General features: G+C 32.6%; 2 protein-coding genes across 2 annotated transcripts; both read left to right on the top strand.

Moving 5' to 3' along the window:
• Positions 1–5,526: 5,526 nt before the first annotated feature.
• LOC111461808 (eukaryotic translation initiation factor 3 subunit K-like) lies at positions 5,527–8,540 on the top strand. The gene is made up of 8 exons (XM_023105472.1): positions 5,527–5,761; positions 5,911–5,967; positions 6,328–6,378; positions 6,486–6,548; positions 6,874–6,924; positions 7,030–7,096; positions 7,255–7,337; positions 8,105–8,540. The coding sequence occupies exons 1-8, from the start codon at positions 5,639–5,641 to the stop codon at positions 8,306–8,308; spliced, it is 699 nt and encodes a 232-aa protein (XP_022961240.1). The 5' UTR covers positions 5,527–5,638; the 3' UTR covers positions 8,309–8,540.
• A 1,343-nt stretch (positions 8,541–9,883) lies between these two features.
• Positions 9,884–12,856, top strand: LOC111461811. Its single transcript, XM_023105478.1, has 5 exons — positions 9,884–10,038; positions 10,270–11,154; positions 11,312–11,512; positions 11,730–11,925; positions 12,407–12,856. The coding sequence occupies exons 2-5, from the start codon at positions 10,321–10,323 to the stop codon at positions 12,586–12,588; spliced, it is 1,413 nt and encodes a 470-aa protein (XP_022961246.1). The 5' UTR covers positions 9,884–10,038; positions 10,270–10,320; the 3' UTR covers positions 12,589–12,856.
• Positions 12,857–13,334: the final 478 nt, after the last annotated feature.

Consider the following 13,334-nt stretch of genomic DNA (forward strand, 5'->3'; position numbering starts at 1 on the left):
CTCGGCGTCCAAGTGTAGTGGGTGGTTTTTAGCGCGGTTTTCGTCAACCACGAAACCTGTTAGCGCCCGCCACGTTGCCTTCGTAAAACCGCCTTTGGCTGTCACTTCACTCGTGACTTGCTCCACTTTTCTCTGTTCTTCCTTTTTATAATGATTTCTAATTAAACTTTAGCATCTGTGGTATTATCAAGAAGATTAATTTTCTTTTTGAGTTTTTTGTATTTTAATTACACGTAGATTTCAAAATATTGCATTTAATTTTTGGGTTTTTTTTCTTTTTCCTTTCTATTATTGAATTTAAATTAGTAAATTTTCGTTGATTTTGGCTTCTCGTGTCAAAATTTACCTTTCTCGAGCACTATATTGGTTTCTTTTCATCTTCTTTGTAGGTGACTTCTTAACTGGATCGTAAAAAGAGGGATTCTAGTTGTAAAATATCGGATGAAATCGTCGTTGGGACTGAGATCTCAAGCCGTTCCCAACTTGACTCGCTCTCAGGTTAACCCTTCTACTTGACTAAGTAGAATTCTACTCTTGTAGTGGGTGGATGATCTCGTCACGTCACGCCACCGGTGGAAGCAAGCTAGCCACCTATGTTAGTTGCCCTTTTTTCCTTTCACTAGTAAAAAGCTAGCTCCCTAGGTTTGTTGCTTTATTATCGAGATTTTATATACATATATATATATATTAATCGTAAGTAGATTTGAAAATATTACATTTTTACTTTTTAATTCTCGAGTTTATTTTCTATCGTTTAATTAAAATTAATAAATTTTTCTTAATTTTGAATTATCTCCCTGAATAGTACCCTTTCTCCGAGCTGTCTTTCTTTTACTCGTCCTCTTATATGAGCATGACATCACATTCATTGTAGGAGAATGTACAACCCTTTGTTGTATTCAAGTGGGGATTATTGGAGAGTCCGAAATTTTTGCTTTTGAAGTCTTTTTCTCATTACCGAAAATAGGTAGCGTGCCAATTATACTACACAAGACTCATCAAGACGAATCATATATTCGTCTATGGGGAACCTAGTACACAAAAAACGATATTTTTCATATGTTACAACAAGTATTAAACATTTGTTTCTAAAGTTCAATATGCAATGACATTACTAGTGCAAATGACTATTATGACGTATGGATTTTTTTGACGAATTTCTTGAGTTAAGCCAGGACTCGAGAACACTTAGAGCCACTGAGGAAGTCGTTGCTTATTCAAACACCGTCTTGGAGATCTTGGATGGGCAAGAGTGTGGATTAATCTCGAATTATGATCGAGTTATTAAAACACCACTATATTTTTTAACTTTTAAATATCAACTACAATATTAATTTTCACTCTCTCTTTAATATATATATATAAACAAATTTGAAAATTTAAATGGTAAAAATGAAAATCTTTTTCTTTTTACTTTTACCGAAGTTAAAATGTGAAAAAGAATGCCGGAATTATCGCACCGTCCGTCACGGTCATTTGACGGGACACTAAGCCAATCAAACTGCTCGATTTTCTGGTTAATGACGTGGCGTCCTACATTTAGAAAACTAATGAAATTGATGAATCATGCTCCCCCGTTTTGTTTGCACACTCAGCATCTGTGGGCCCCAAATATTTATTTTATTTTCTTTTCTTTTCATAAATATGCCCATTCAATAAATTATTCCGATTTTTCCTCGAATTTATATATATATATATATATATATATATATTCATATTATCCAAACAATTATCATTTCCGTGATTGATTACACGTGTCACCATTATTAATAGTTCTTTAAATAGATAACCACGTAATTAATGTCCAAGCAAAATAAATAAATAAATAAATAAAAACGCCCGAGTTGAGACGCAGGGACCAGAGAAAAAAATAAATCCTTTAATAAATAAACAAATATCTATATTTTTTTTATTAAATTATAACTAAATTAATTTAAATGAGGTTAAAAGTTCAATAATTTTAAATTTGTAAACAATAAATAAATAAATATTAAAAATGATCGAGTAAATTCAATAGTTTAAAGGGTTTTTTTTTTTTTTTTAAACTTTTTCTTCTAAATTTATAATTTAAATTATTTTATTTTATTAGTGAGGTAATGATTAAAGAAATGAAAATAGTTTGAGACAAGTAGATCTAAGATTGATGACGTGTATTTTAATTAAAAATAATAATAATTAAAGTCAACAATATTAACTAATTAAAAAATAATAATAATAATAATAATAACTTTTCTTGTGCAACACGTTTGATTTTTTCTTGAATGCCACCTGTCCAAATGCTGTGGGCTGCATTTTATCCACTTCCTTGGCGGCGCTTGGACCATTCTACCCTTTCTTGTTAGTGAGGGGTTGGAATTTTATTTTATTATAATTTTAGGTTTATTAGTGTTACACGTAAGAAAAACACCTGCTCACGTGGCCTCTATTAATAGATATGTTTCAACCGGCTACTGACACGTGGCGGGAGAAATGAATGAGTCGAGTATGCCAACAAAGCAGAAAACGACGCCACGAGCCAATTATTAATAAATATTCTAACGTGTACTGGTGACGTGGCTAATACAACTCGATAAATAAAATATAATTTTTATTATTGTTAAAATAAATTAAAAAATATCGGATTTATTTATTTTTAATGAATGAAATGGAAATTAACGTAAACGACCGAACAAATTAAGGGGTAAAAATATCAAATATTGAAAATTTTAGATAAATTATAATTAAAAATATTTTTAAATTAATTTATTACTATTTTTTTTAATAGAGTTTTTTTAAACAATATTGCTATTTTATTTAATATATATTAAAAATAACAACTTAAAATAAAATTACGTCACTCAAAAATAATCTTCTGTGGAGATTGGCTAATTTGTATTTGTTCTTGTACAAATATTTTATTGCAACCAAATAATTAATAAATTGTTTTTTATTAAATTAAATGTTTTTTAAAATGATAAAATGTTAAATAAATAAATATATTTTTTTATAATTAAAATAAAAGTGGGTAGAAAGACAAGTGAAAACGAAAGGATAGGGATAGAAAGTAATTAATAAAAAGGGTAGTTGACCTAATTTTTATTTTGTAGAGTAAATTTCTCTTATTTATATTAAATTAATAAAAATATTTCAAAATTTAACATCTTTTACCGTTATAAAAATAAGTTTGAAAAATTTATTACTGTTAAAATACGGACGAAAACCGTCTATGAATATCTCATAAATTATCTATAAACATTTTAATGTTATCCAGTAAATTTTATAAATATATTTTTTTTAAGTGAGTACTTGAGTAAATGTTTTTTTTTTAATATTTATAGGAGTTTTTTAATAATTTTAAAAGTATTTTTGAATTTTTTATTTATTTAAGAGTATGTTTTTATATTATAAATAAATAAATATATAATATTAATAAATTTTCTATGATGTGATGTTATCCGGCATCAATAATTTTATTATTATTATATTTAATTCCAATGAATGACGATAATATAATAATAATAATAATAATAATAATTATCTATTAAACCAACTACAGTAACTAGTCAAATTTTGGACCTCAAAACTTGGTAAAAGTTTGGTAGATAAAAATTTATCGGTCCAACTAAAATTTAACTTATTGTGCAAGCAAAGGCAATAAAATAATTACTTGATTTTCTAACTCTAGTTAAAGTTGGGTAAATATAGACTAGGTTAAAATTTGGTCGGTAAAATTTATCTGTCCTTTAGTTTGGAAGTAATTACCAATAGTAAATTTATTTTAAAACAAATAATTCAATTCCTCATTAATAATTAATATTTTATTTATTTAATACATTAATTTAAAAAAAAAAAAAAACCTCATTAATAAGTTTGTAGTCACAGGTTTAAAAAATGTGTATTAAAATTTAAAATAGATAAATATTATATATTGAAGATATTTAAATTTATATCTAAAAATAAATATTATATAGGTTTTTTAAAATTATTTATGTCTTTTAAATTTAATTAATAATTCAAATATTTTTAAAAATCAATTAAAAAAATTAAAAGGTTAAAATCATGATTTTTTGGTATAAAGTAAAGATTTACCTAATTAATTCAGACAAACCTAAATATTGACTTTAATGAAAAGAATTAACTAGGCACGTGATCAAACGTGGCGGATTTGGGACGAGGAGGAGTTGTTGGGCTGTCTGCCAGGTGGCATGCAACTGACACGTGTCAGCTTATAATAATTTTGTTCCTACCAAGAAACTAATGTTCCCATCAAATATTCAAATATTCAATGTCGTTGAAATATTGATTTCTTTTATTTATTATGAGATTTTAACTTGCATTTTTATTTAACATTTTGTTAAATAAATCCTTTAAATATTATAGTATATCTTAAAGAATAAATAAATAAAATAAAAATAATTGGGCCCAATGTTCAGTTAATGGGCCTGGGCTTTCGTCTTTCTTTGAACTATTAAACCTATATATATATATATAGATATAATTTTGGAGATAAATAAACCTATAAACTTTAAAATTAAAAGCTTATTGACTTTTAAAAACTTTAAAATATATATATATTTTTCAAATTTAAATTTTTTTTTGTCTAATAAGTAATTTACTTTTTTTTTTATTCCGATATAAGTAAAATTTCATATATTAATTCACGTAATAAAATGTTAAATATGTAAGTTAGACATGTAATTAAAAGTTCATGAACTATTTAAGTTGGAGATTTTTTTTTTTTGGACTAATTCAAAATTTTGTGACATGAATAATTCCAATAATGTTTACGATCCAACCTGATTGGTTGGTTTGTCCGGTTGTTCTTCATTTTTTTAATTATTTAAAAATTATGCTTATTCACAGTATACAATCTCATGAATCTTAAATATTAAATATTCATAAGTGCACGGGTCACAAACATAAAATAATTTTAATATTCATAACAAAATAAGGTAGAACAATTTTTTGTCATGACAAAAAAGATCGATAAATTTTTCGGTGTTTTGAGTTTCTCAAAATTCAACCAAATCCAAAGAATAACTCAACACGTGATATTCCATATCGGTTGGATATGGAAAGAAATATTTTTTTTATGAGGGTGTGGAAATCTTTCATTAGTAGATTGCGTTTACAACCATGACGTTGAGAGATATTTGTTAGTGGAGGTCTCAGATCGTTACAAACTGTAACGCCCCAGATCCACAGCTTGTAGATATTATCTTATTTGGGTTTTTCCTTTTGAGTGGTGGCAGTGTCCTCGCTGGCACTCGTTCCTTCCCACAATCGATGTGGGACCACCACTGAATCCACCATCCTTTGGAGCCCAACGTCCTTTCTTCTCCTTTCCAACCAATGTAGGACATCACACAAACAGTCTCTAAATCAGACATCGAGTGGTGTGCCAGCAGCAAGTACGCTGACGTCTAACGCCCAGTAACGTGTCATCGAGAATACTGACGCGGGGAGTGAATGATGAGATTCTACTTCAATTGGAATCGGAAGAGAAGTACCCATTTAGCCTAATATGAATATCAAATTTGAAACCACTTGGTTTAATGAAGAAATAGAGCGGACGGAAACCCTAAAACAGAGGATTCATCGTCATCCCTAATTGAGGGTTTTGAGTTCAGGTACCTTATCGGCGGTGGAATCCGGTGGCATGGGGAGAGAATTGCAGAAGCAGCCGCAGCAAGAGATGGCGTCCGCGGTGGAGCAGTTGCTCGCTGTGAATCCTTACAATCCCGACATCCTTCCCGATCTCGAAAACTACGTAAACGAGCAGGTTTCTTTCCATCTGTATCATATGTTGTCAGTTCAATTTGTGTAAAATGCAATAATCTCCTCGATTGTGTTTACATCTGTAATCGTACGTCAGAACTGAGAGAACTCTGATCTTATTTTAGTTAGATAGATTGAACGTTTGTGTTACAGGTCTCGTCAGAAACGTACAGCTTAGATGCTAATCTATGCCTTCTTCGCCTCTACCAGGTAACTACACTACTAATCTACTAGCTGCTAATGGATTTACTTCTTTTACTACTTATATTGTTCGTCTTGTTTGAAAGTGTCATCTGAGAAACTTGTATTAGTCAAATTTTCAGAAAAAAAGTTAGGCTCTAAATTGATCGTGGTTCTTGTTTAGGGATAGGTTTGCCATTTAATCCTTAAGTTTCCATTGATGTTTTATTTATTTATTTTTGGTTCACTGTCATTTACTTTAAGAAAAATTAGAATGCATTCTGGTGCTGATGGCCTTGTAACTTAAACTTTTGATTGTATAGCCTCTGTGTTTTCCTATCGATTCATATGGTTTATATTCTAGCAAATTAATTGTTGCTTGATTTACAGTTTGAGCCAGAGAGAATGAGTACCCAGATTGTGGCTCGCATCCTGGTCAAGGTGTGTTTTCCTTCTAAATTTCTTTGATCTCACATATTGTGAAGAATTAAATTCAATACGTTCTTCATTCAGCTTAATTTTGAAGTTTCTGTGTGATTTGTGAATAGGCTTTGATGGCAATGCCAGCTCCAGATTTCAGCCTTTGTCTCTTTTTAATTCCAGAACGTGTGGTATGCGTTAACTCTTTCGTATTTCACTGCTTTATTTTAAGATGCTTATGTCATTTTAATTCCAGAACAAATGGTATGTGTTTACCCTATTGTAGTTCACCATCCCTTAAGTTTCATTACTAATTTTATTTAGAGATCTCTATGTCCTAGTAAATTTGATTGATCTGTAGAGCAAACAATTGGGGTGTCATTTCTTGTTTAGAGATCCCTTAAGTTTGATTACTAACATTGCTGCTGAGTATTTTCACATTATTTGCTGTCATTTCTTGTGCTAAATCTTGTTTAGAGATCCCTTAATGACACATTTTATACATATTATTATCAGCAAATGGAGGATCAATTCAAGACTTTGATTATACTTTCCCACTATTTGGAGGTATGCAAGTTTCTTTACGTTTTTCTTCTTTGAATCCCTTAATTTTAATCTTTAGAAGCATGCTCATGCAAAAGTTCTGACTATTTTGATCTTATTTACGTGTAGACTGGAAAGTTTCGTCAATTCTGGGATGAAGCTTCCAAGAACCGTCACATAGTTGAAGCCGTGCCAGGTACGTAGGAACTATAAGGCAGAAATTTGTTTGTTTGAGCGACTCTAGAGAATGCATTTGACTGACCTGAAGAAGAATTGAGATGGGTTTTCAACTTGCTTGCTTTGTTTCTAGACCAAGCCCTGTTTAGCTGTTCCTGATATGAAAATACGATACAGGTTTTGAGAAAGCAATTCAAGCTTATGCAGTCCATGTTCTTTCCTTAACTTATCATAAGGCTCCTAGATCTGTGCTTGCGGAGGTATGGTTTATAAAATGTCTGCCATTTTAGTAATCTTGGAGTTGGTACTTCAACCATCATTGTTGTCTTTTTTTCATTTGAGTTTCGGTGTATATGCGACTTGACAATGATATCCTGCTAATGTTCTGGTTGATAATTTACGTTGTGATTTATCTTTTCTGCCGTCGTTAGTGATGACGTAAATCCTACTCCAAACAACCTTGTTTATTTTCTGTCTGACAATCAAGGATACGAACCCGTCAACCCGAATTCATGTCATTTTGGAGTTCTTTGCTTCGATCAATACTTTTTAATGCTCTATGTTTAACACTCTGTGTGTGTCTACTCCAAACAACCTTGTTTATTTTCCGTCTGACATGTTATCAAGGATGTGAACCCGTCATCCCAACTTCATGTCATCTTGGAGTTCTTTGCTTCAATCAATACTTTTTAATGCTTATGTTTAATACTCTGTGTGTATCTACTCCAAACAACCTTGTTTATTTTCTGTCTGACATGCTATCAAGGATACAAACCCGTCAACCCGAATTCATGTCGTCTTGGAGTTCTTTGCTTCGATCAATACTTTTTAATGCTCTATGTTTAATACTCTGTGTGTATCTACTCCAAACAACCTTGTTTATTTTCTGTCTGACATGTTATCAAGGATGCGAACCTGTCAACCCGAATTCATGTCGTGTTGGAGTTCTTTGCTTCGATCAATACTTTTCTTAATTTTCTATGTTTAATACTCTGTGTGTATTTAAATCTAATGTGGCATGTCACAGGCAATCAACATTGAGGGACTGTCATTGGACAAATTTCTTGAGCACCAAGTTGCAAACTCTGGTTGGATTCTTGAGAAAGGTCATGGAAAGGGCCAACTTATTGTTATACCACCCAACGAATTCAACCATCCTGAACTGAAGAAGAAATCGTCCGACAGCATTCCCTTGGAACACATCACTCGCATCTTCCCAATTCTTGGCTAACTAGCCCGCTCGCCTCACCGGTAACTAATGTCGTTACTTCTATTCAGTTCGTATCTGTTCTCGACGTTTTATTTTTTGGGACTACTGTGAACATTGTCCAATTTTCCAACTATGCCGTAGGAACAAGAGATTACCCTTCGAGGCAGTTAAGAGTCTGATGTTTATATTTGTACACTTCAATCATGCCATTTCATAATGGCCATAAGGTCATGATAAGTGTTTTGCTTGAAATTATTGTTGATTTTTTTTTTTTAAATTTTTGTTTAAATTTTCATCCATTTGAATGGTTTCTATCACAACCTGATCTTTGTCAACACAAGACTCGAGCCCCCTGCTTAAACAAAAACGTCTGGAGAATTGAAAATGCCTTTTGGATTTCTTCTCGTGGAGGGGAAAAGACTCATTTCTCATTCGAGATAAGGGGAGCTATTGTGAAGCCATCAGAGGCCGAAGTGGCAAATAGCTTCTACATCTATTAACTCAAACCACTTAGAGAGTATCTTGAAATATTGTAAATCTAAGGACTAATGTTAAATAATAAACGATACTTGTTATAAATAAACACTAAAATGACATAATACAAAATATGATGAATTGTATTGTATTCTGTTTTTATTTATTTGAAGACTAAACTTAAAAAAATAAAAAATAATAAAAAAATAATATATATATAACGTATTATTTTTAAACTTTTTCTCTTTCTCTCGGTTTATTTTTGGCATCATATCCATAGTTAGTGGTGCATTTATCATAGTTAGAAGCTCCAGCTCCGTATCAAGGTTACGGTCGATATCGTCACTATCATCAATATCGCCACTATCATCTATATCGTCACTATCATCAATAAGAAAACCCTTACTTGTTTAGAAATAGAAAGGAAGATACGAGGTATTTGACCAAATAGGAATCGTCCAGTTCCTATAGAACTAAAATACCTCTACAGGGGATAGGGCTAAGCGGAGCGAAAAGGGTTTTCCATGGGATGAGAAATTTAAATTATTAGCCGCACATGAGGTTTGTGAATAAGTGATGGTTTGATAATGAGCCAGGAATGTCCGTCTTCCTGGTAAACAGGAAGTTTAGAAATATTTTTAGATAATTTATAAAATTAAAAATATTTTTATTAAGATTAAATTAATAAAAATATCTTCTGTCCAAAGATACTCTTAAACTTTCAAAAAAATTTGTAAGAGAAAAGGATGAAAATGATTACTATGGTGCGTTCTCTAGTAATATATGGAAAGATACCTATGGTAGGAAGTCAAATATCTAGGACTCTAGTAATATATGGAAAGATACCTATGGTAGGAAGTCAAATATCTAGATATTTATCCTATAATAAAATATATATGATAAACTATAATTTAGTATTAAATATCTTCAACCCTTAACCCATTTTTATTTTTTTTTTAAAAGTTTTAAATTAAAAAAAAAATTAAAGAAATACAATGTATTTTTTTATCAATTAAAAATATTTTAAAACAAATTATAAGATTAAAGTATTTTTATTAATTTAATCTGGATAAATAAATAAATAAAAGGACGGATAAATATAAAAAAGGAGCCGAGAAAAGGAAAATAAAAAATAAAAGATTTGTTGAATTCTCGAGAGAAGTTCATCTGGTCGGTTCTTTCCCATTTCATCCGCCATCGTCGTTCTCATCGGTTTCCCCAGCTCAGACCCTACGCACCAAATCATTTCGTTCAGCCGAAATCTTCTTATGATCAAGGTAGGGAAATTCGGTTTGCTTTCCGTTTCGATTTCCTCCCAATTTAACTTTGTATGCCGTTTCTTGGTCAATCATATACAGACGAGGAAAAACCTAGATTTTGAATTATTTAGCCTACACAGACCCCTTGTATGTATATGGTTTTTGAAATTCTAATGCAGCGATTCCTTGTTAAGTTGAATTGATCTTGTAATTTGTATACTGACAGTTGATGGTCGTCTTTCTGTGCAGTGCGCTAAATCTCCTTGGTTTTAGTTATTGAACGCAACTATTGTGTAGTTCATGGCTACCTTAAACGGGAAAGTTACATATTCTTCCCTTTCTAATGTTGGAAAGGTGAACAGAGGCCACAATGATGATGACGAATGTGATTCTCTATGGGCCATGCCTAATGATAGTGCGCCCTTCCATTCGAACTCTAAGTTTTCTTGTGAATCTGAAGACTTCATTGAGGAAGGATACGATTCAAGTGATGAATTCGATATTCCAAAGCAAAATAGTATGCGTCCAGAGGTGAATTTAAAAAATGTTTTAAATGGGATGTTTGCTATATTGACTGGTGTGAATAAATCTTCAGATGTTTCCTCCGATCAACAAGTTCCCAGTTCAAATATTTCATTCCTTGGTTCTGAAAAGAATGGAGATACTTATTTGCATTCCTCGGTCTACATTCCCAGTGCCCCACCTCTTTTCGAGCCAAATACGATTAATTATAATGCTTATAAAGATGTTTTGGAGGCTGAGCCTCCAGAGTGGCTTCCAGATAGTTCTTCTTCGATTTGTATGCAGTGTACTGCCCCTTTTACTGCAATCACTCGTGGTAGGCATCATTGTCGATTTTGTGGAGGGATTTTTTGCCGAGCCTGTACAAATGGGAGGTGTTTGATGCCTATTAAGTTTAGAGAGAGAAATCCACAGAGGGTATGTGATGCTTGTTATGACAGGCTTGATCCTTTACAGGGTGTGCTTATTAACAGCATTAGCAATGCTGTGCAAAGGGCGAAACATGATGTGATGGACTGGACGTGTTCAAGAGGGTGGTTGAATCTCCCTATTGGTCTATCCATGGAACATGAGATATACAAAGCATCCAAAACGCTAAGAGGATACTTCCAGGTGTGCTTACCAAGCAACTTAGTAATCAAAGGAAGTCAGTATAACTTGAATTGACATAGATATCATCGTACTCTGACATCTATAATTCGTGATATATGAAACGAAGTTGTGAATGTTCTTTTGTGACATTCTATTTCTTGGCTGTTGAATTGTACAGGTCTCTAGGCTAAATCCTGAAAAGTCTATACCCTCGGCTGTACTAAAGAGGGCCAGAGGTCTTGCCATTTTGACAGTTGCCAAAGGTGGAGTGTTGGTTGCTTACAAATTTGGCACTGGTTTGGTAATTGCCCGAAGGTCAGATGGTTCGTGGTCTGCCCCTTCAGCTATATTATCTGTTGGATTAGGATGGGGTGCCCAGGTAAAAAGTCTTGTAGTTCAAAGATCTTGTACATCTATAATATCTGGATGAGTTTTCAATCTTTAGAAATGGTTAAGCTTGATTGTAGAATAGTTTGCCGGTGTACTTTTTGGTTTCTCGTCTCTTCTATGAGACGTGGAACTAGGACTTTTGGCACAAATCACAAGATTCTTGTATGCTTTGAGTTCTGAATTACTTGTATCCTTGTTTGCCTTAGATTGGTGGCGAGCTCATGGATTTCATAATCGTGCTTCATGATTCAAAAGCTGTTAAAACATTCTGTAGCCGAATGCACTTCTCACTTGGTGCTGGGTGTAGTGTTGCTGCTGGTCCTGTTGGTAGAGTCTTGGAGGCAGATATCCGTGCTGGAGATCGGGGTTCTGGCATGTGCTATACGTACAGTTGTAGCAAAGGTATCCCTGGTCAGATTGTCCATTGTCTGTTTACTTGAATCATATGTAATTTTTGTTCAAACTCTGAGGTTTTTGAGAGTTATGCCAGAGAGCCTAAATAGACTTTCATTAAGATAGCGTATTAGATCATTGAAATAGCTGCAGATTGAACATTTAACTTTTTCCAGCCTTCAGCAGTTTTGTGAATCATGCAGGAAGATAGCTTTATTAAATTTTTTCTTTTACGGCATTTCATACGGCTATTGATTTTGGACACGGTAGTCGACTTCATTAGAGTAGGCCTTACTTGAACTGGATCTGTTCTATCGGTTGTACAATCGGTTCCTTAAGTTCCAAAGAACAGAGATACGTTCGCTTTTAGTAGTTATTTTGCACCAATATATGCTTAAGTTTTCCATATTTAAGAAGTCAAATTCTGTCTGGCTTACAGTATTTCATAAGCTAGAGATGGTAACTGATGCATTAGTTTACTTCTTGACAGGCGCATTTGTTGGAGTATCATTGGAAGGAAACGTTGTAGCAACAAGGATGGACACAAATCTATGCTTTTATGGTGATCCCTATCTAACGACCTCTGATATTCTGTTGGGGACGGTAGAGAGGCCGAGAGCTGCCGAACCGTTGTACTCTGCGCTTGATGACTTCTACTCCATTCTACAATGACCAACTCTCCTCGTTGTATAGCAGACGTCTCCATGGCTGTGCTGTGCTATGAACTGCCGTGTAAGCTCTGATCCAAAGTTTATATTTCCTAGATTGTAAATATACATGCATCCACAACTAGAAGCATATAGTTATTGCCTTGTCTCAAAGTTTGGCTGGTTTATTCTTGTGTAAATATACATTTAATTGTATCCCACCCCATAAGCATTGTAATGTTTAGAATTGGATGTTTATTCATTGTATAAATATATATTTATTAGCATACTCAGTTAAAGGGCACGTTTGAAAGGTTAAAATTATTTTTGTGGTGGTTTTGAATAGGACAATAATGATTTAAACCATTTTAGAATCACTCTCTAACATGCTATAAGAATAGTATGTTGCGTTAGGGCAGTTATAAATGATATCAAAGTTGTATGTTTCGTTTCTCTCTTTAATTGACGTGCGAATTCACAATCTACTACCCGTCTTAAGGAGTGAGCATCCTCGTTGGTACACCGTCTAGTATCTATCTGATATCATTTATAATAGCCAAAATTCACCACTAGTTGATATTGTCCACTTTGGCCCATTACAAAATCATCATCAACTTCATAGTTTTAAAAAGCATCTTATAAGAAATGCTTATACTCTATTTTATTTTTTCATTGAAGTCGAATTTAAATCTTTGCACTAGAGGTTCATTCACATATGGTTAAAATCACTCAATTTTAAAGCATTCTCGATGATGTTATGTTATATTTTGT

Source organism: Cucurbita moschata, unplaced genomic scaffold, assembly GCF_002738365.1.
Source record: "Cucurbita moschata cultivar Rifu unplaced genomic scaffold, Cmos_1.0 Cmo_Scf00025, whole genome shotgun sequence".
NCBI lineage: Eukaryota > Viridiplantae > Streptophyta > Magnoliopsida > Cucurbitales > Cucurbitaceae > Cucurbita > Cucurbita moschata.

Excerpts from the sequence above, each read along its gene's own strand:
- LOC111461808 (XM_023105472.1), top strand. The coding sequence starts at position 5,639 with ATGGGGAGAGAATTGCAGAAGCAGCCGCAGCAAGAGATGGCGTCCGCG. Across the intron at positions 5,762-5,910 it reads AAAACTACGTAAACGAGCAG|GTCTCGTCAGAAACGTACAG; the intron begins GTTTCTTTCCAT and ends TTTGTGTTACAG. Across the intron at positions 5,968-6,327 it reads GCCTTCTTCGCCTCTACCAG|TTTGAGCCAGAGAGAATGAG; the intron begins GTAACTACACTA and ends CTTGATTTACAG.
- LOC111461811 (XM_023105478.1), top strand. The coding sequence starts at position 10,321 with ATGGCTACCTTAAACGGGAAAGTTACATATTCTTCCCTTTCTAATGTT. Across the intron at positions 11,155-11,311 it reads CGCTAAGAGGATACTTCCAG|GTCTCTAGGCTAAATCCTGA; the intron begins GTGTGCTTACCA and ends TGAATTGTACAG. Across the intron at positions 11,513-11,729 it reads GATTAGGATGGGGTGCCCAG|ATTGGTGGCGAGCTCATGGA; the intron begins GTAAAAAGTCTT and ends TGTTTGCCTTAG.